The sequence below is a fragment of the Puntigrus tetrazona genome, chromosome 9, assembly GCF_018831695.1.
Source record: "Puntigrus tetrazona isolate hp1 chromosome 9, ASM1883169v1, whole genome shotgun sequence".
NCBI lineage: Eukaryota > Metazoa > Chordata > Actinopteri > Cypriniformes > Cyprinidae > Puntigrus > Puntigrus tetrazona.
The window spans coordinates 14,840,275-14,862,840 of record NC_056707.1 but is presented as its reverse complement, the minus strand read 5'-3'; the positions used below and the strand labels follow the sequence as shown (position 1 = coordinate 14,862,840).

Genomic DNA, 22,566 nt, shown 5'->3' with positions numbered 1-22,566 from the left:
TATGTGACTTGATTGTAACTTGATTATTTTTACATTTAGTAAATTTAGTAAAGTTTAATTTTTAATTATTATTATTTAAACAATTAAAACATGGATGCAACTAATCATAGGCCCTTTTTATTCCATTTTTCTTTACAAATTTTAAACCAGTGTTAGATTTTTATGTATATTATAGATATATATATATATATATATATATATATATATATATATATATATATATATATATATATATATATATATATATAATTTTAACTAACGTTTTTGTAATTTTGTTGTTTTATTTATTTTATTTGTATCATGTATCATGTTTTTTTATCACATATATATATTTAATCGAGTGTATATAGTTTTTATACAATTTTATTTAGTTTTAGTTATTTTAATACATCAAGTTAAACCTAATTTTTTTTTATCTCATTTAATTTTCGTTTCATTTTAATTAATGGGGAATTTCTAATGGACGGTTCTATATATTACTAAATATATCTAAAAAAAAACCAATTCCCATTTCCAGCATTTGTTTTAAAACGTCAAACTAACAAATCACCCACATATAAAAACCCCGATAAAGAAGGCAAAAAGGTGCGACAAGTCCTTCTTAGGAACTACCATACACGCTGTTTTGCCTCTACCGTTCATAATTGACCGCCATTGATTTTGCGTTTCCTATCGAGACTGGTACTTGAGCGACGCTCCCTGGCTTTACCAAACGGCAGCTGACTGGATGTCGGAGGACTGAGAGGAGGAGTAGCTGTTGCAGTAACAACATCCTGGATATTGGAGCCTGGCGGCGCACACGGCTACAGAAAATAAAGGAGGAACCAAGACGTAAGGGAGGCGGTGGTATTAATCGCAAATGCTTCAGCGTATAGAAGCGCAGACATGAACGCGAACCTGGCAGCTATCGGGCATTAATTGTGGATTTATGGTCTATGGCGCCGATTGATCCCGAGGCACCGACAAGGTGATGCAGCAGCGGCAGGACGGGATCGGTCCGCTACACGGCTGCCAGCTGAATGCCTTTACTGGAGGAAAACGGCGCAGCACACGTCCAGCGCAGGCCGGCGTGATCTTTCGTTAAAATAGGACAGTATGTAGAGAGGATCAGCCAGCGGTTGCTATACACCCGTGTTTACTTTCATTATTGTATCGGCTCTCGATATCGCTCTCCGGTTCTGAGACGCTGCCACGGCATCAAGCGAATCGGGCCTGGGCTGAAACACCGTGCGCTCTTCGCGATATTTACCGTGGAAAGCACGTAATGCGAACGCGAACTTTTATCGTTAACAAGCGTAACGAAAGCGCCTAGCGCTACATCATCGCGTTTACTATCCGCGTGTCCAGTTTTCTTTATGTTTACTTAGGTTACGTTGCCTTTTTGTTTTTCTCCTTGTCAGACTGATTTCCCTTATCGATAACAGATTATCGCATTGCCAGTTTGAGAGAAATAATACCCCTAACGGGCGGTGAGGGTGGACGCGCCGTTTATCGTGAAGATAACGACTCGACCCAACCCGCCTCGACTCAGAAGCTTTCGGATCAAAGCGAGGATCATGGATCGGAATGATAAAAAGAGCCTCACGGTATGTGCACATTTTTTTTTTCATCGAAATGTGAGGACAAATACTGCGTGATGTTAAACAAGACCGTTGAATGACACAAGGCGTTTTGATCGGGGCGCTGTAATCAAGAGCTAACACTTGTACAGGTGTCACAGTCACATTGTTAGGCTCACCGCTAAAAGTGCCTCTGTGCTGAACTGTGTGTTTTTGGTGCATGCTAATCGACACGCTTTGATATAATGGCGTTTCACTTGATTCTAATCTTCCCGTGTTTAACCATTAGTCCAAACAAGACGTTCAGATAAACATTTGTTTATTTATTTTTTTAAAAGTTTGGGGCCGTAACACATGCCCGAGCGTGCTCGTGATGGTTTACCATGCGTAAGGCTAAACCGAAAATCCATGTATTTATTTACGAGTGGTGTAGTATTACGAAAAGAGCCAAGATTCCAATTTCGGTTCCTAACAACGAATGCAGGCGATTGCAGCACTGCTGATGTTTTGTATAGTTCGCTGTAGAGTAAGTAATATCATGTAGCTTAAGGCAAAAAAATTGACCAGTTACGCAGAATGAAAGACAGGCTGGTTCGCTGTATTTCACCTCCCCGCCTCAAAACGGCGAACAGACTAGTATGCCTGAATTCATGGTATTTGGAAGAAATGTACCAACATTACTTCTGGTGTGCATCTGATAAACACTGCTATCCCATGAGGCCACAGGAGAGGAGTTGTGAATGGCAATGAAGTGACACAGCCGTTGCCGGTAGGTCACGTGACAGTGACTGTGTTGAAGATGCAGTGTGTCTGTATTTTAGTTAGTTAGTTTAGTTTATTTCATCCCTTAGAAAATTTGGTTTGCGCAGAGGTTAACATCATTACACATTACCACAGTCCAAACACAACATATTTTGATTTAACATGGAGATGACGGTTGGTATGAATGAGTTCTTAAACCTCTTAGTTCTTCCCTCAGTGGCCCTATATCTACGGCCTGATGGGAGGATAACAAACTTTATGAAGTGGATGAGATGGACAGTTAATTATTGCATCGGCTTTGTTCTTTAAAAATGTCTTTGAGCGATGTTTGTTGAACACCAATCACCTTAGATGCAATCCTAACTAACTTTGTCATGTTTCTACCAGACAGGCTAATGCAATCAAACCATGCAATGACGCAATTAGAAATAAACTCAGATAAAAGTGTCATTAATACTTTTCCACCGACTGTACCACTCATTCAAACCAACTGTAGCACTTACTAGACAGTATGCAATTTTAGACACAGCTACTGTAATCGTTGGACTCCAGCTGTACGTTTTCTATTTTTGACTTGCTAGTTAGAGAAACGCCATTCAGAGCAAGGTGGTGTCAAAATAGTATGCTAGTAGTTGCATAGCACTCTTACTATTTCTGCAGCATCTATTGCTGCCTTTAAGTGCATGTGGGAACCTGCAAATCTGGCGTTGGGTTTTTGATATGGCACACATTTAAATATGGAACAAAACAGCCAAATAACTATGTCTTATGATGTACAACTACATCTTTCACTTATTTACGCATGGTATCACAGCCGAATGTTAAGCAAACCATGAAAGTGCTTGACGCATGGATACGGACTATATATATTTGTGCTCTCACCATGTTTCAAATCAACGTACCCCTTCCAACCTCTCTCAACTCGGCAACTCGTTTATCATCCATACCCGTTGCTTGGAACTTGTAATTATAGCATTTCCAACCCCGCTTGAAAACATATATTACATTACTGAAATATTGAACCAGTTTACTTCCAATGACTACTAAAATAACATCAGAGGATCATATTAGAGGGCTGGGGCTACCTGTTGTTTTATAGTAAAATGTAGACTTGTGTCCTTTCAGCTGCTTAACATAATTGCCATGGAAACTGAAGTTCATTTTTAATGGCAAGCTTCTGATGAATGCCTCATGATAGTCGGTATCTGAAAATGTCTTTCTTTGTTTTCAGAGTATGTGGAATCAGTTGTGATCGACAGGACAACTCCGTTTCTAAGAGATAAGCAGAGGTTCGGCAGTAAAGCTCCCATTACCGCAATGAGATAATAGTGTGGCATACACAGAAACAACCTTGACACTTATCCCACCATATTCCAGTTCATCATCAAAATATGACCACGCCGGCTCTATTGCCACTATCGGGACGTAGGATACCTACCCTCTCGCCAGGTGCCTCCTCATTCCCCCATCACAGGGCCACCTTGCGGCTCTCAGAGAAGTTCATCCTCCTCCTCATCCTCAGTGCCTTCATCACCTTGTGCTTCGGAGCGTTTTTCTTCCTCCCGGACAATTCCAAACACAAGCGCTTTGACTTTGGTTTGGAGGACGTGTTGATACCGCACATCGAGTCGGCGAAGGAGGCGAGGCACAGCAGCAGACAGGTCATACACGGCTTGGGAGCTCACGATGAGCATCGACACAGGTGAGAGATCTCCTCAACAGCACCATGTGTTTTTATGTTTGCGTCTGTCAGGAGGTCTCGGCTCGATCAGTAGCAACATCTGCGTTCAGCTCCAATCCTAACTAAGAACACCAGAAAAAAGCTAATCATTTGATTAAGGTTGGGGCTGATGGTTATTTCATTTTGTATTCGGAAGTCGGGAATTCCCCTCAATACTCCTCAGGTTTCATTTCCGACTCGAACTCAGAGGAACCGCAATAACCTTAACTTTAGTACTCGGCAAGGCTTCTCAGAGCATCAATAGAAGTAAAACATATATTGCATTCTGTTCGTCTGTGTCTAAATGCACTAAATATAAGTGGTGCACACAATACTGTCAAACCCCTATCTGTGAACATGATACAATGGTTCTATCTTTACAAAATACTGTGTTTTTATCGACTTGTGTTGCTATCAATGGGCACGTAAATCTTGGTTTTCTGACCTATGGGCTGGAACGCTTACAGCTTGGTGCGACATCATTCCCAACTTCAACATCCGAGGTAAATGGATCCCAGCAGGAAGATGGACCTTGAAAGCCAGTGTCTTGGGATAGGTGGTATATCATCTTTAGTGAGGTGATTTATCAGGAAAACAAAATGTACTGCTTTACTATACCGGACTAAATGCTCGTCGTGTTTTTAACAGCATGATGCTCATATAACTGACATCTTTGTGATTTATTTCCCAAAAACTGTCAAAATGAATTATTTGTAAACCATTTTCCTTCAAGACTTTTTAATGTTTTATAGTGTTAGAGGATATTTAATGAAAATCGTTGTAGGTTTAGTCAGGAGTTAATGGGTCCATTAAAAGTGAGTGTTACAAACCATAATGGAGTGAGACCTAAAATAAATGTCGAGAGTCAAGAGCCTGTGTTCCTTAAGTGACATCAGCAGGGATAAAGTCATTGAGAGATTATGAAATGCCGTCTTCCTTTTTAATTCTACTAGTCTTTCCGTGTAATTGGAATATCGCACACAGCTAGGTATGTCATGGAGGGAGAAAAGGCTTTTTAAATGTGCTGTTCAGGCTAAGCTCACATGTAGGTGTGAACAGATCGTCTGTGCCGTAGTTAATGTCCCTGTGACCTCTGAAAGCTTTTTCATGCCCCATTCCATGGCAGCGAACAGTGATTCAGAGCCTGAAATCTTTGGGATATACGTATGTATATGTGTGTTATGTATACCTATGCATGCGTGTGTCCTATGGTGTGACAGAAAAATGAAATTTAAAACCTCTAACATTGAAGGTAATCCTCTCTCATGCTATTTACAACATGCTATTTGAAGATATTTTTTTCTTATTTGTGTGTATATTCGTTTTCTTTTTCTACATTTTGACACAGTCCAATTTTTATTTATTAACCCATAGCTATATAATTGAAAAGCATTGCAAGATTACTTCAAAAGTGTATGCTAATCACTAGGGCTGGGTAAAAACTATGGTTATCTTGATTAATAGATTGAAAAATGTCTGTCACTCAAAGACGTCAATTTAACGTGTTGTAAACAATATGCACGTAACGTCACATTGAGGCTACCCCATGCTCATTAGTCAGTCAGGGAAATAAACTGTAGAGAGGGGAATTTTGCGAAATGTGCGTTCAATGTTTAATTGGTTGAATAAATCAATTAAGTTTTTCGTGACAGTCACCATTGATTTATATTTACAAAAAACCAACACAAGTGGAAGTATTAAATAAATCGAATCAAATCGTAAAATTAGTCAAAACCCAGCCCTATTAACTACGCAAGTAGAGAACCTCATACACATAAACAGACGCTCCTTACAGTTTTCTACGAAAATGGAGAGAAAACAGATCATTATACTTTCTCTTATTCTGAGATTGATGTTTTTATCTTCTTGTTTTGTCCCCCAGCAATACAACCGAGATTATTAAAGGCTTTTCTTTCACGCCTGAGACTGTTATAGCCGCACAGCTCTCTGTTCAGCTCTCTTTCTTCAGCAGTGGACCACAATCCATTGAGAGTTTAAGTGAACTTCAGTGAAAAAGCGTTTTCTGCTTTTTTTTTTTTGTTGTTGTTGTTGTTGTTGTTCCAGGGGCTGCTAAGTGGTGTTTCTGCCTACACCATTGTGCTGTGGCTTGTTCCGGCCGTCTTAAGAATCAAGAACCATTCACGCAGCCTTTTATATTTGATTTTAAACCAACCGAGGTTTGAATGCAGCGTCAGAAAAAAGTTTGTATTTTGATAATGAATTTGCATTCTTGGGTTGTTCGAAAATCGCATTACTTTTCCCCAGCGCAACTTAAGATGAGTTATCAAAATGCCAGAGCTTCTTTTTACCATGTAACAAAAATGCGTTCAGAGCTTTTATATCATAGCAATGTTTCTCATTTTATTACAAATTACAGTATAATCCCTTGTCTTGCACAGTTGGAAATATTTGAATTTAAAAGGAGTATTTTATTTTATTTTTTCTGTGGTCACCCAAGCTTTCAGTGCTTATGGAAATGTGTGGCAGATTTTGAGTGGCAAATGCTGACTCCGTCTCAGCTAGGCATTAGTGCGACTGAGGAGTATCTTGAAATTGTGCCGGCTAGACTGAACACAGCCTCTTAAGCGCATGAAAACGAGCCTGCTGAGCTGATGAAATGTTAATTTGTTTATATTTTTCGTTTTATTGGTAGCATTGTCTCAAAGGTAGAGTTAAAGTGCAGCCGTGAGTAAGAGAGTGCAGTTGATAGCATTGTCCTCACATGAAATGTTGTTTACTGTAGCTTATAAATAGTATCTTTTTTTAAATTTATTTTATTGTTGATTCTAAACATTCAATCAGTCGCTTCTGAGCATCTCCTTGCTCTTTAGAGAGCAGTCAAATACACAAGACCACATGATCAGCCACTTAGTTTTTCAATGTTCGGGCTGAGCATGTGATCTATCTTCACCTGTCGTCTTTGTGCTGTTTAATGTGATGCTGCGTACATATGGCATTTCTCATCATGACAGTATATATTTAGCTATGTGTGTTCCCTGCATTGTGTATGGGCCTGGAATTACGTATTTAGTTGGATTTATTTATCATGCTTAGCAAACCCTTGGATGGCATAGTCATATTCCATGCTTCATTTTCCACATCAGGCAAGCGTGATAGTAATAAATGGGCATTCATGCTTGTATACTGAATGTTCGTATTCCCTGTACCGTAACTATTATGAACCTTCCATTTAGCTTGATTGTCGCGCAGGCACATACAATGGCATTTCATGACACTGCAGTCATACGGTATTGTCTCAGCTGTCCAATTGGAATAATTTGCGTTAGCACATTAGTGTAATGCAGTAGTCCTTAACCTTTTTGACTAGAAGATACCCCCCATTGTCCTCAATAGGCTCTGTGATATTTCCAATTGTTTGTGATTTACTGGAAACAGAGACCTGTATGTTTAGTACATATAATTTCTACATATTTATACCTTGTTTTTTTTTTGTTTTAGAGCTTCTCAGTAAAAGGCTTAACTAGAAAAATATATTCATAAAATTGTATTAAAAGAGGAGGCGTATAGAAAAATATTGTCTGTATCTGTTTTTTTTTTTTTTTTTTTTTTAAGTTGGTAGGCTAGCTTAATGCTTGTTTTGTTTTATTGAAAAATATTTCAAGTTGTCCTGAGGCACTCTGTTGGAAACCAGTCGTATAATGGGATTTATTTATTTTTTAATAATGATACATTATTTCTATATATCGTATAACCGATGTGCAGAAAGTAGATTTGGCTTTTTATCTCTGTGATTAAATATTGCGATTTATCAGTTGGCTCAGTTGTTCAGAAGGATAGCCATTTAAGTAGATTAGTGTAAATGTCTGTAAAAAAAAATATAATATTGACCAATTAAACAACTGAGGGGGAAATACTTTCCATGAAATCACACTGCATAGGTCAATAGACCAATAACCAGCTTTCTGCTCAGATGTATGCTTCTCAGTTGTTTAATTGATCAATATTATCATGAATATTCTGTGAATGGATTTTTATTCGTAATGTGGGAACATTTAATTTTTTTTGTTGCACCAGTGACACAATTGATTCTTAACCAGGTTTATTTCTTATCCTAGCTAGACATTTCTTTTCACCTATTGCTGCATGCATTTGGCTTTCTCACTTGGAGTTTGTTTGACAGTTTGTAACATTGCTTTGTGACGGTACAGTATGTATTGTGCTTTATAAATAAGTTAAACTGAATCTTCAGATAGCTCCTCCTGGGCTCGTGAAGAGAACAGCGTGTTCTGTTTGTGTACGGTCATTACAAGTTGGTCACTGCATCATTATTCCAAAAAATCTATGTAATGCTTCTGTATCTGTATTTGGCTAAAGGGTAAGTCGGTCTTGGTAAATTCAAAAAAGCAGAGTCACGTTTGTACATGAATTATGAATAATGCTTATGGAACCTGCTGCCCATCTGCTTTCACTCATGACCCGAGAGCTGATCCTGGCCATGAGCTCAGAAGACAAACACAAGCTCTCTGTCTGATCTGCATCTTACACCCGGGGGCACTGTGATCTGTGCCAGCCCATGTTATCCCTGTCAGCCTATACCCTTGTTTACCTGGGCCTGCTCAATGTTGGTTTTCTCCAGTCCACCAGTGTGACGAGTACCAGACTGGCAGTTATTCTTTGGAAGTTGGCATTTGTTTTCTGTCTTTGGTGCTGTTTGAACTGGCGTAACTCAGTACAATTATTAACATCTGTGATTTCATTTACTTGGGCTTGGGTTATTTTGGTGTCCATTGTTTAGATGTGGGTGTTACAGAAAGTTTCCTGTGTGTGTGATGAAACCCACTGAAATAAACATTTATGTGTATATGATTGTTTGTTTGAAATAATTAAGAGATCTTAATACTTTTTGAAAAGAGTATTGAAAGTCTGTTGTGCTCCGAAATGATCAAAAATACATTGTGATGCAGTGAAATACTATTATATTATTACAATTTGAATTTCTATTTGAATGTATTTAGTCGTTTCAAAATATTCAGCAGCCATTTCTTCAGTCTTCAGTGTCACATAATGCTTGAAGTCATTCTGATATGCTGATTTCTAATTATATTTCTAAATGTATTGCCTGTCGGTGCAGTGGCCATTTTCTTCTTTTTTTGACATCAGATGGGATGCCAGCAGGCAGTGCATGAACCACCAACTGTTATTTTACCCATAAATCTGGCAAAAGGTCTGGATCCTTAATGAAGGGGCATCAGGCAGATTTGAGCACAGTGGAAAATTTGCTTTAGCTGCGGTATCCAACAAAGTTCAAAAGAAATGAGAAGCATTGTGGAAATATCCATTCTATACAGGCATTCATAACCAGATGGGATTAGATTTCTCCTAGGATGGAGTGAGTTAACCAAACAACGCTGTAATATTTACAGAGCTTCATGCAAGAAAAAACACAGGCATATTTGATTCAGACGGTATTGATATTGCGAAGTACATCTGCAAAAGACAAATTGACTTAACCACCTCCTCAGGGAAACCGAAACTGAACTTGGCCGGTTGGTGCATGTTTTCTCCAGAAAGCGTTCCGGTTTTGAGTCTGTCATTTCATATGGTCTCTCAAGGAATCCCCTCTTGATCAGCGTAGAGTAGTGCGAAGTTCCCCATGCGGTTGGCCTGTCGAGTTGTGGAAGATTAGTGGACGTGGCTCATGTTCTTTGAGTAAGTGTGTCACTGTGGTGGGCTGATGTAACAGATGCCCTGTGACTCTCGCTAATTGAGTTAGTGCTCACACCTGCCAACCTGACATAGAGCTCAAGGCGCCTCTAAAAGCGACAAAGTGCTCAGCTTGAGCTAAACCAGACCCTTTCCCCAAGACCTGACGCTTTATTTTTCAATTTTACGTTCTTGGGTATGCTGATGCTTTTTTTGGATGAGCTGCATTTGATGGCGTCTCAGAGATTTGATCCGAGTGAAAAATGTACCTGCTCCTGCCGAAGCTTAAGTAGAAGACGGATTCATTTGTAATGTCTGAGCTTAAACACTTTATTGGAAATTGGTTTCGGGGCAAGAAAGACCCTTTCACATCATAATGTGATGCTCAAATGTGATGATGAAATGACTGCTGCAGAAAACATTTAGTTTTTATTGCATTTAGAGGTAATATAAAAATGCAAATGAAGGGGGCAGCTGTTGTGACAAAAAAAACAAAACAATGCAAATCATCTTTCAGAGCTAAATTATTGGTTAAAATGATTGTCGTAATCAACATCAGTAGCAATTTAGTCTTGTGATCAGGAGGATATATAATCTAGAAACATTTTGGTTTAGGTGAGGTTAGAACAACTTGCCTGACCATTGCTCCATTCTCAGAACATCTAGCATTTCATTTTGTTAACCTAATTCATCTAGAAAATGATAAAATCACAACACTATGATTTCCCATTTATTGCAAAGTAAAAGCTTGTTTTTAAACTAATCGAAAAAAGAAAATCATTTACTCACTATCATCTTGTTGCAGACCTGTTTGACTTTCATCTGTGAAGCACAAACACTTTTTTTTTTTTTTTTTTTTTTTAAATTCTAAAGTATAAAATAATCTCTCTCTATAAATATTAAAGCAAGACGCCAATATACAACGCTAAAGTAAAGCTTTGGCAGTAAATCTAAATATAGAGATACATATACATGGTTAAATGACCTCGCTGCGTTCTACGTTCAATTCAGGTGGGTTCAAGTTATTATCTCTTTAGTTAGAATTTAATCCAGTTTTGTGTTAAATGTCATCTAAATTCTTATGTTTTATAAAATGTAAAAAATAGTGTTTGACATTGCTTCCGGTTTGGTTTTTCCATTAAAGCGATTAAAAATGACTGAGAGTCCACTGCACACAGCTGTCCATCCTAATGAGGCAGCTTTACGTCAAATAAGACTGGAAGTGAAGACATGGAAAGTCAGAAAGGAGATTTGTTTTTAAAAAGAGACATGAAAAATGTAGGAAGGAATAAAGAGAAGCTCCGCTTCGCTCAAGTGCTGTCCACTTAGAGGCTGTAGTCAGACCTGTATGCATCATTTGATACCAGGAGGCTGTTATTCCCCAGAGCAGCTTCAGGCTGAGAGTGATACAGTAAGAAAACGCCACACAGCGTTGTGTCTTTGAACTCTTGAAAGGCAAGACAGGCTGAGAAAGTGAGGGATGGTGAGGAGGCTGAGGAAGAAGGCCCTTCCTGAACTATATATTGGAAATATGAGTTGCTGACCTTATTTTCTTCTTTCTGTGAAATGGGCCAGTAGCCACGTGGCTCCGCAGGTGTAGGTGGTATTGTGTTGAAAATGAGCTCAGTTCTCAGGGGGATTGTGTGTAAGTACGTTCACATAAACATTTGCTGGCAATGTGGATCTGTACTACACTAAATACTGGAAAGCAGGACATTCAGTCAGCTGTTTTATCAGTGGGCGAGTTAAAAATTGTGTTCTTATTCCTTAATAACACTTGCTAAATACTTCAAGCCCTCCTTGATGATGCAAAATTCTATCGGTGCGTTTTCATTCTCTCTGTATTTCCCTCCGTCTTTATCTCATATCTGTTTCTGTATGTGAGCAAGGAAGAAAATGAATCCTGATCAAAGCCTAATGATGGGGCTGAGGAATGGGTCTGTCTGAGATAGATTGGGTCTCCTGAGGCGTACGGAATTAATCTCCTGTACCAGAATGAGAACCTGCTTTACACCCGGAGAGCCACACACGGGGGAGAACGGCTCCAAAAGTGCTTCTGGATCCATTCTACTGTAGACAGTGTTCAGTGTACTTCCACGATAAACCCTCACTAGTGAAGCAGCTGAGCTTTGAAGGTGGATGTGTGTGGGTAGGTTGATGGTAGATGGTGTTTGAGCACACAAAACTGATGGAAGCTGAACATTTTTAACACCTGCTTGTGGTGGGTGTAATAAGATCAGGGTTTATCTCTTCACAATGGCAAGTTCTGCTGAATTTTCCAGTGTTCTGTTGGCATGGCAATGCCATCTAACATTGTTATACAACACTATCGTCTCACTGTATGTATTATAGTAATAAGATCAACCATTTCTGTAAGTGACGGATGTGGCTAGGTGAGATGCCTGTTATTTACTATATATTCAGTATTTTTGGGAGGATATTAAATTAACAAACATAATGAAGAATTTGCTAATATGAATGCACTTTAATTGTGTATTCTGTTTCTGTGTGAGTTTTATGCAAAAATTGTACTTTTCATGAGCAAAAAAGGTTCATTGTCTGTTATACACAGCTTATGCATATAAAAGCCACTTTCAGGCTTTTTATTGGTCAGTGTGGCAAATTTCTTATTTTCTCAACAAACAATAAAAACGACAAATTCAATGCCATTTTAAAGGCCTGTTCACACCTAGCACTATAAAGATAACCATAATGATAGTTCTAGAAATTGTCCTCAATATTAAAAAAGTTTACTATGGGACCCCAAAAGGGAATAAATGTGAGATGGGAGTAAAATGTATATTTTAGTAGCTTACTCTCTTAGTTTAATTTTTAATTTTCTCTTACGAGGCTTTAATTTGTGTTCCGAAGATGACCAAAGGCCTTACGGCTTTGTAGCAACATGAGAGTGAATAATTAATGACAGAATATTAATTTTCATGCATTAACATTATTATTTTACTGATTCGTAGTATTTTAGTTTAGCTTGACTGCAGTGTTTGATACTGTCTCAGTTTAAGCCATTTCAGAGCAAATAGTTATTACTGTAAAAATCTGCTTACTATATCAAACAAGACTGAAATATATACATATAAATGGAGCCCTTTTACATGGATCTCGTATAATAACAACTTTGCGTTCCAAAGAATATTCCACCTGGAGCTTGTTGGGAACGTTGTACTGTAGGCGGGTTCACATAATGCCTGGAAATAATGGAATATTTCATAAAAAGTAGTACCGTACGTAATTGATTGAGCTAAACATGTTAATGCAGCCACACTTTGATTTTGCCCTAGACTGACTTTGTCTCAGTTGGGGTAATTGATTCAGACAAATGTTGACATGCTCTTAATTGCATGTTTGACATTATGAGCCTTCCATGAAATCACCTAGACTCTACCGCAGCTTTGAGAAAGCCTTTCAAAGAGAGAGAGATTATGCAGCCAAAAAAAAAAACCTCCCCAAAAGAATAATGTGAGAGGGGGCGAGTGGTTGCAGGCTGAGATTTGTAGGTGAATCCATTATAGTGGAGCGTTACCATAGACATTAGATGTCTCTACTCTAATGCAATGCAGAGTGTTATTGGTGTTTACTGTCATTAGCAAAGCCCTTTGCTCTCATGTCCCTCGCAAGGAGCCATTAGTGCCCACATTTTTCCAGTTCACGCACGTCCCTGTTTGCAGACTAGTCATTTAACCCGCTCATCAAAAATGTGCACATCAGCACTCAGTAATGCTTTACTGTAATTACAGCTCTTATCCTTCTGTACAATGACGCTAGTGTCCATCGCATATATCTTTTAAGCTAATGAAGGACCGTGATGCAAAATAGTGGCTAAATATTGTCATTAATATACCATGTACTAGAGAAAGCATTCAAATGAATGTTAAGCCAGTATAGTTTAGCAGATGTTTTGTCGGTCTTCCCCCACCCATTCTCACTGTCACCTGGGGAACGTTTCCAGGCCGTATTTAACAATGAGCGAACCAGTCTGAGATAACCTGCGTCGCCCCAGCATATCACTGTCTGTGTCACTGTATCCACCTGACCTCTTTTCCTTACAATCCCCTTCTGCTCTCTCTTTAGTCTGGTGTGCTTCATTGATTCACAAGACCTAAAATCTTCTGTCTCCGCCCTTATGCTTCTTTATATGTGTGTGTGGTATCAGATAATGTTACTTTGTGGCTTGTATTATATGATGAGTCTCTTGTGTGTTCTCCCACACTCTGCCCCCACAATTGCTTTTAACTACATACATACTGAGCAAAATAATATTGTTGTAATACATTGTTTCTTTTAATGCCATTTTATTCCCATTTCATTACAAAGCTCCCTGTAAATGGTTTCCAAATAACCTACATGCTGTTATGAAAAAAGCAGCCAATAATTATGGTGATTTAAGTCTCACAGTCTATGTATGGTGAACACTGTTCATTATGAACATGAATGGAAGCAATGATTTGCGGTTCACTCATTCATTCAGATGTTTATTAAAAAAGTACTGATTCAGTTGAAGGTTTATTAGAATGCTCTAAACCGATGATTATAAAGTCTCTCTGACTGATTCATAGTGATTGTATGTTTGCTTTGTTTTATGAGAGTAATGTTAATGGAAATGAAAAGATGTCAGTTTATTGTCTTTTATTTAACAGTACCTGTCTCTTTTTAACTCGTTACATTCAATTCAGACTGCAAGCTTATATTTTTCTTTTTTCGCAGGCTCAGTGGCATTACATAAGCTGATGTTCTATGTTTTTCAATTGTAAAAGAAATGCCTGAGTAGATTGTTTGCTTGCAGCTTCTATAATGAGGCAGTTTAAAAGTCTGATTATTGTCCCTGCAGTCAAATATCTGCCATTTTTCCCCTGACTAGAAGATCTACTACAGAACCCCAAGATATTTATGCGAACTGATTTTTGTTTGGTCATGATTCTTGTTTTGGTTTGTTAAATAGACTGATGTGATTTTGTTGGGTATTGGTGTACTGTCCTCTGTGGGTCGAGTTAAATTCTACCTTCTGTGAAACATGTATAAATGAAAAATGTGACTAGTGCATACACATTAAAAATCATACACATTAAAAATATTTCACTGTGCCTGCAGAGAGGAAGAGGAGAGCCTTCGTGACAAGATCCGGGCAGATCATGAGCGGGCACTGCAGGAAGCCAAGGAAAAGCTCCGTAAATCCAAAGAGGAGCTGAAGGCAGAGATCCAGACAGAGAAGACCAAGGTAGTCGAGGACCTGAAGAAGAAAGATGGGCCCAAACCACTTCCTCCAGTACCTATGCCCAAACTGGTAGGGGTCAACGATGGTGACCCAGGGGACCCTGACACCAAGGAAAAACGGGATAAAATCAGAGAGGTGAGCGTTGCTCAATACATGCTTTAAACTTGCAAACACACTTTATCTTCTAATGTTTGCAACACCTGCAGATGTCATTCTTTCTGTCATTTGTTTTTCTTCTCCCTCTCTTAATTACTTCACATTCCTTTTTGAATTGAACAGTTTTGGCCCATTTAATCTGTTGCATTTGGAATCAAACCAGGCTCTCCACAGGTATAATTATCATCTTTTGAAAATGGGCTGCAATCTTGGATGAGAATAATTCAGAGAATTATAGCCACTGGCTGATTTATGCTTGACGGTTTTAAAATGCTCTTACAGATTTCTACTGATGTAATGTAGCGTTTGATTTTTCCCTCTTCCAGATGTACCACAAAATTTGTCTCACTGTGTGAGATCTGTTCCTAAATGAAGCAGATTGGAAAATGTCTATAAGAGTTGTTCGCCAAGCAAGGCTGTTCCAGCTCTCATACTCGGGGGTTTGGGATTTCTCACACCGTTCTTGTTACTAACACAGATGATATTCAAATCTACTTGATTTTTTTTTTTATATTGATCAAGTTTAATGTGTTTTGGTTGGCGGTGACACTTAAAGACCTCTTACATAAAGCTCAACAGCCTGTGGGCTGCAGATGATGAGTCAGCACTGCTTACAGTAAATGCCATTTTCACTTTCAAATTGCTGCTTGTCTCTAATGAGCTCCTAAACCTGGAAATAAATGTTTTTCTTTTGTTTTAGTACTTGGGAGAATGATCATTTTGTCCCCACATAAGTGTATGTAGGTAGTAAAACTTGTGTTCCAAGAGTAATTGATGTCTTTTTGAGTGTTAAACTGAGATTTTTTTTCAGCTAAACCAAATGGGATTTTCCAGATTTTTTTGGATTGCTGCATTAAATAAGCTCTGCAACCTAACAAATGAACACATTTATGAATTTTGAAGTCTCAATGCAGTCGGCAGCAAGTAAAAGTCCAAACATGAGCTTGTTATAGCAGTACTCTGGAAGTGATTCCAACAATGTCTTTCTCTATGCCTTTATCGTTGTATTGTGGAATATTAATATTGAGAACGATTTTTAGAACTATATTGTTATCTTTTATGATTATTGTGCTCTGTGTGAATGGGCGTGTAAAATTATTTGCAAGAGAGTGATTATAAACACATTGAAGCTATTAAATATCCATTCACTCTGTAGCCACTTGTTAGCAACCACTGACCATTTCTCTAGGTTGATTTAAATTGGCAAAATTGATTTATTTTTATTTTGTATGTTTTGTTTAGTTAGTGTGTTGTGTATAAGTGTATGTGGGTAGTAGTACTTAATATGCAAATAAATAAGACCTTTCATTAGTTATTAACACAGGGTATTGTGTGAACATTGTGGTACATGTGGAACAAGGAACAGGATTGTTTACCCAGGGTTAGGAATGAGTTGTGAAAAGTCCAGAATTAACCGTAATGAGAGGTCTGCCGAGTGATGTGGATGAGGGAATACAGGGCACTGCCGTCTGCTCTGTCTTAGTGTTAATGTGTTTTAGATTGGGAAAGTGGAGTCTTTATGTGCCATGCAGGTTATAGAGGAGACATCTCTGCCATTCATCAAAAGATATTCACCACCCTTTCTCCTCCCTTAGAAACACTCACATAGATTTTCACATTTGTATGAATACCTTGCAGGATGAAATCCAGTATCCCAACATCTATCGGACTACTCACTGCGGGGCCATCTGCTGCTTGCTTTAGGACCTCTTTTCACTCTCTGGATGTGTGTGTCCTGTCACCATTTTAATGCACTTTGGTCCATTTTCCTCAGCCCAACCTTTAATTTGCATCATTGGCATCATTGGTTTCTCTACTTTTTGACAGACTGGCAACTGATGATGCTTCTCTCAAAAAGCATACTCTTGTTTCTGTGTCCTGTCTATTTTTTTCCCCTGCGTAGTGCTCATTGCTTGTTTTAAATGCTAGCAGCTGTGTTTGGCTGATGACTAAAGAGCTGTTACGGTTTAATCACCGCTCAGACCGTGTTTGTGTGAGTCTAGGACAGTGTTCAAACTTTACCTTACTCATCACATTCATGAATTTTTCTATGTCTATACTATCCCACTCGTGCTATACTTGTACACGATTTACCACACATAATGCTAATACGCTACATTTACTTTTTAATACTAAGTAGATATATATGTGACTAATAATACACAGCACTGCAATATAGGATAAAAGGTATATTTTCCATGTTAACGGTTTTTGGCTCAATGATCATCTGAGGTATGGTTTAAAAATAAATAAAAAATGCTTAGATACAATCTTATCTCTTTGCATCTGGCTAGGACACAGTATCGCACACAACTCTTAGCCTAACGTTAGATTTGCTTCTTTTAAAATGCTAATGCTAAGATTTCTCCATATATACTAAGTGCTAATATTTTCCTTTCTTAAATATCCAGTGCAAACATGCTCGATTTGCCTTATTAATGCTATATTGACTTCATGCAAATACACAGGAAAAAAATACATTTAATTTTTCACGTCACACTAACTTTACCTCACAAACAGGTTTTGTATAAGTGTAACAACGTTCATAGGTTTCATCTTTTTTTAAAATCTAAAGTAACCGCAGATGTGCCTGTTGTATGTTTTTTGTGTGATTTACTGAGCTTGTTGAATTAGTGCAGTGCTAGCTCTACAGAGTGTGTTGAAGGGACAGAAGCTGACAGGAAAAGGTGCTTCCATAATGCCTCGCTCTCTTTCTTTCTCTCCCGCTACAGTAGCACACCTCTCTTGCTTTGTGTGATTAAACGAAAGTGCTGAATTCATCTTTCTTATGTGGATTAGCTGCTATGTTTCCAAAGCTCAGAGGAGAAAGATAAGAAAGTTAGCTGTGTACATTGTTAATGGTGCCTGTCAGGGTTTGTTGTTTGCTTTTGCATGTGAAGTGTGTGTGTGTTAAAGGAGTTTGTGATAGAACCTGATATTGTAGCACGAATCTCAGATCTGTTTCACAGGGTAAGCACAGCAGTATAATAGAAACGGCAGACTCTCATTTTTACACAGCGTAACAGAGGTGCATCTTTATACAGGAAAGCAATTATTTACTCTAATACTGGCCATAAATGTTTATCGGAAGTCATGGTTAAATCTTATTAGATTCAAATTTAGATTAATGAATCTCCCTAGAACAGCAGATAAAACCCAAACTCTAGCTGAGCCTCAGATGCATATATATGTATATACATATATATATTTATTAATTTACATTTAGTCATTAAGCAGATGCTTTTATCCAAAGTGACTTACAAATTAGGTTATTTGTGTGTGTGTGTGTGTGTGTGTGTGTGTGTGTGTGTGTGTTGCAGTATCTTGTCCAATTTGCCATGAATGAGTTCATGAGCTATGTGTAACAAAATACAATTCTGAAATTTTCACAGACTATGTAGGGGGTTCCAAAACCCACCTTCACTCGTTGTGTATCTCACTCTCACTTTTTTTATTTTGTATGTATTTGGGTTTTCACAGAGTGCCTGTTTTGTTCAATCTTCTGCATTTTAAATGGATTTATCATCCCAGTGCAGTGCTTTTTTATAATCTTTTCATAAACCATTCTCTACACACTTACAGAAGTCTCATTTCGACAATTCTCTGAATGTAATTACTTATAATACTCCCTCTACATTAACTCAGTGATAAGCTTACAGTCATATTGATTTGTCTAAGGGCCCCTCAGCACAAGCTCCTCAGTTCCTTCCTTCACAGCACTCAGCCATAACAGGGATTACGGACTGTATGAAAGCGTGTAAGAAAGTCTTTTCGCCATCTGAGTGTGTTTTTTGCTCGGTGCTTTTTCTTGTTCTGATGGTGGTCTGCAGGGAAGGCTTGAGTACGTATGGCAGACAAAACTGTGTCATTCATTCGCAAAGACACAGAACATGAATTTATAATTAAATAGTAGTTTTGCAATTTTATTTTAACAGTGTACTGTCATACTTTTTATTCATCATATTTTTCATGATTGGTATCTGCGGTTAGAGATCTGCAGTCTACTTTAAGGACGGATCTACGTGAATGGGGATCATCGAGGAAGTATTCTTCTCAGGGGAAGTGGGATCTGGAGTTTTGTGTGAACTGAACTTGAACTCTCATTAGCCACATGAGCTCCATCTTGTAATACGTCAGATCTCGTCTACTAGCCACCAGGCCAATTATCTGGCGGGTGTTGTGTTTGTGGCATGTTGCTGTGAGGATCTCTAGCTCTGTGCGGCTCTGTTAATGTTAGTATTGTTGGCAGTGTGAGCATTTACCCTGCAGGGTGCTGAGACCTGAAGAGCATCAGAGGGCACGTTCATGGTTGTGCATATGCACAGAAGATGAGATGGGGAGAAGGTGAGACTATGCACAGCAGTCAAGGTCACTCAGGGAATAATTATGCCTGCGTTTTAAAGCGTAAGTGAAATCAACACAATAATATGATACGACATGACAATATAACACAGGATATAAAATGTGAATTGTCTTTCATTTGTATGATATTGTTGTGCCGTCATACTGTATTTTTCATTTATACTTTTATTTCAATACAGTATGCATAAATGTAATGCAGTATGATGAAATACGGCACAATACAATATGCAGAGTTTACCCCCAACCTGCTCCAACACACCTGCCTGGAAGTTTGTAGTCCTTCTGAGACTTTTAAACTACAATCCTTCATAATTAAATGCATGGTTCCATCATAAAGGTTTGTGCCAAATCATCATGGCATAAAAATGCTATTAAATCCGATCTTGCCACAGACCTTAACAACCGCGAACCTGCCAAAAGCGGGTGTATTTCAGCTGTGGCGGGTAACACAGTCGCTCCCATTAGCCACCCTGGCGAATTTTATATACAGTAATAGAACTCGACATTAACGCTTGTCTGAGACAAGTATATATTTTTTAGTAGGGGTAAGTCAAAGAACTGAATTGTAGTTAAGTAAACTAAGCTGATTAAAACATCAAAAACGATTTAGATTTTATTACATTCAGTTTGTGTAAACAGCGTTTAATAACAGCAAGGTAACAACAAGAATGACGCTCGCACAGCTTGTCTCTGTAAGTGAATTTTGTGGAGAATTCCAAAACAAATTAACGCAACTGCGCATAGAGGGGAAAATAAAAATATAAGTTCATTTTTATATTTATAACATGCAACCTAATTAAGCAACATGACCTGACCAGGAGAGGGAAGTGATAATGCTGAGTTGCTAGTAAATTTGGAAAACCACTAGCCACAGTGGCTACTTAATTAACATATTAAATTAATTTAACAAAAAATGTACATATTTTATTATTTATTTTACACTTTTTTTTTTTTTTTTTTTTTTTGTCAATTTGAAGGTGTGCAAAGGATTGTGGGTTATTGAAAGACACAAAGGAAAGAATTGATGCATCCTTCAACACAGCAAATGAAGGACACAAAAAGAAGCCGGACCTTCTTCTCTGCCTTCCAAGGATCTTTCAAATTGAGAAGGATCATAAATGGTGCTTGATGACACAGCGTCTGAAGTATCCTTATTAGGATGTAGTTTTTCAATTGAGAAGCACCCTGGAAATCCTGAAAAAATCCTTTATTTTTTGTTCAGATGGGTTTAATCAGAGTTGGAGCGAAGTAGAACTATGGCACTCCCATGTGCCTGATCTTTGCCATTTTTGTGTTTTAATTAAGACTAAAAGTTTTGGGCCTAGAATAGACGCTGGGATAGAGCTGATCCTCCTGTCTTGTTTAACACAACATCAAAGGCTGCGTTACTTCTGAATCACACGAACATCAGTGCATGCTATTCACATAACGCCTGCTGTTTAGATCCAGCTCTTCTGAAAGTCTACAAGACCAGACGCAGTGGAGTGAGGTCAAGGGAAAAAAAAAAAACTAGAATGATTACCTTGAACACCAATTGAAGGGCCAATATATCTAAAATAAGTGAAAGATGGGTTATATTCGTCACAAGACAATGCGGTAATGTTTGGGTGTGATGTTTAAAGTCTATCTCCAAAACAGAAGAACAGTCTCGAGTCTTTCAGTGTCGGAATGCTCTTAAAGTCAATTTATTACTTCGCCTGGCCTCTATTGCATCGTCACATTTACTCTGTCTGATGGAATTCTGCCTGTCTGAGTGGACCGGTTATAGCACCATAACTTCAACCTGCAGCTCTGTGGTGAAATGGGAGGAGTCCAAATCAATCACCGGGATTGAGGCCGTAACCAGGGGCAACTGGTAATTGCAGCTCTGCTGCTTGATACTTTCAGAGCGGCAGTTCTCATTTGACCTCACTGCGGACTTTTCACAGTTGCTTGTCTCTGTTGGTTTGCTGTAGAGCAAAGAGTGATCCATGAATGAATTGGATGTACCTGGTTGGGGGTTAGTGCTAATTATTGCAGCTCCCTCTAGAGGAAACTGTGGAGGGCATTTTCACGTTGTGTGTGTGTGTTTGCTGCAGGTTCAAAATGCTGTTTGTTTTTTTTTTTTTTTTTTTTTTTTAAGCACTGCAGTAATTAGCTGAACTTCATCTTTTTTTATAGGAAACAAACACACACACAGTCATGACGATGCATTTGCTTAGATCGAGGAAAAAAGAAAGGGATTATCAGATGGTTACATTCAGTGTCTGATCATTTGAAATAAGGCTGATGTCATGTTTTTGCTACACTGTCATTAGTGCCAAATGAGTTGGCAATATAAATTTTTATTTTTTTCTCTCTTTTTTGGCCGTTTATTCACGCTCAAAATGTGAGTGTAGGGAGTTGGAGAGAGATCTTGTAAGCATTCCTTGTATAAATAGATTTCCCTGTATATCGGCACTTTCTGACCACTGGTCTGTATAGCACACCATGTTTTTTCACAAATCCAAAACACTCGTATTAGAACGTTTTGCATTTTCCTGTTATGACTCATAGCAACCAGCAGTATGCTGCCACCTACTTTTGTTAGCGGCGCTGGAATATTCATGATAATACTGTATGCGTAGTATGTAGGTATTTAACTTTTTTTTTAATATTCTGTGGTTGCCTTAGGGTTTCTTGCATTTAATTATGCATAATTGTTAGTGTAATAGTACATTTAACATGTAACAAGGACGCTTTAAAGCCCAGAATTTTACCAAATGTCTGTCTGAAACCGAACAGAAACGTACAGATTAGTTAAAAAGATAATTCACGCAAAAATGAAAATTCTGTCATTTAATTACCCTCATGTCATCCCAAACCCATAAGACCTTTGTTCATCATCAACTTGTCAGCTGTGTTGCTGTGTGAGTGTGTGTGTGTGTGTGTGTGTCAGAAAACTCTTGGATTTCAGCAAAAATATCTTAATTTGTGTTCCAACGATAAAGGAAGGTCACCGAAGTCAGGTTTTTTTTGGATAGCCTGCACCAAATCTTCTATAATGTGTAGTGGTCTAAGAGTGAGTTCATCTATAGCAAAAACAACTGATTCTCCCACTCACCTCTGCCTTGTCTCTTGTTTCCTTTTTTCCTTCC

General features: G+C 38.3%; 1 protein-coding gene across 3 annotated transcripts in view; it reads left to right on the top strand.

The window, feature by feature from the left end:
• The first annotated feature begins 748 nt into the window (after positions 1-748).
• man1a2 (mannosidase, alpha, class 1A, member 2) overlaps positions 749-22,566 on the top strand; it is a 66,662-nt gene continuing 44,844 nt past the window's right edge. The window contains exons 1-4 of one of the 3 annotated variants that reach the window (XM_043248895.1): positions 749-1,586; positions 3,553-3,610; positions 3,699-4,023; positions 14,809-15,067. In XM_043248895.1, coding sequence (XP_043104830.1) covers positions 3,713-4,023; positions 14,809-15,067 — 570 coding nt within the window. In that variant the 5' untranslated portion in view covers positions 749-1,586; positions 3,553-3,610; positions 3,699-3,712. Of the gene's footprint in view, positions 1,587-3,552; positions 4,024-14,808; positions 15,068-22,566 lie in introns of all 3 variants that reach the window. The other 2 variants (XM_043248894.1, XM_043248891.1) reach the window with 2 other exon arrangements.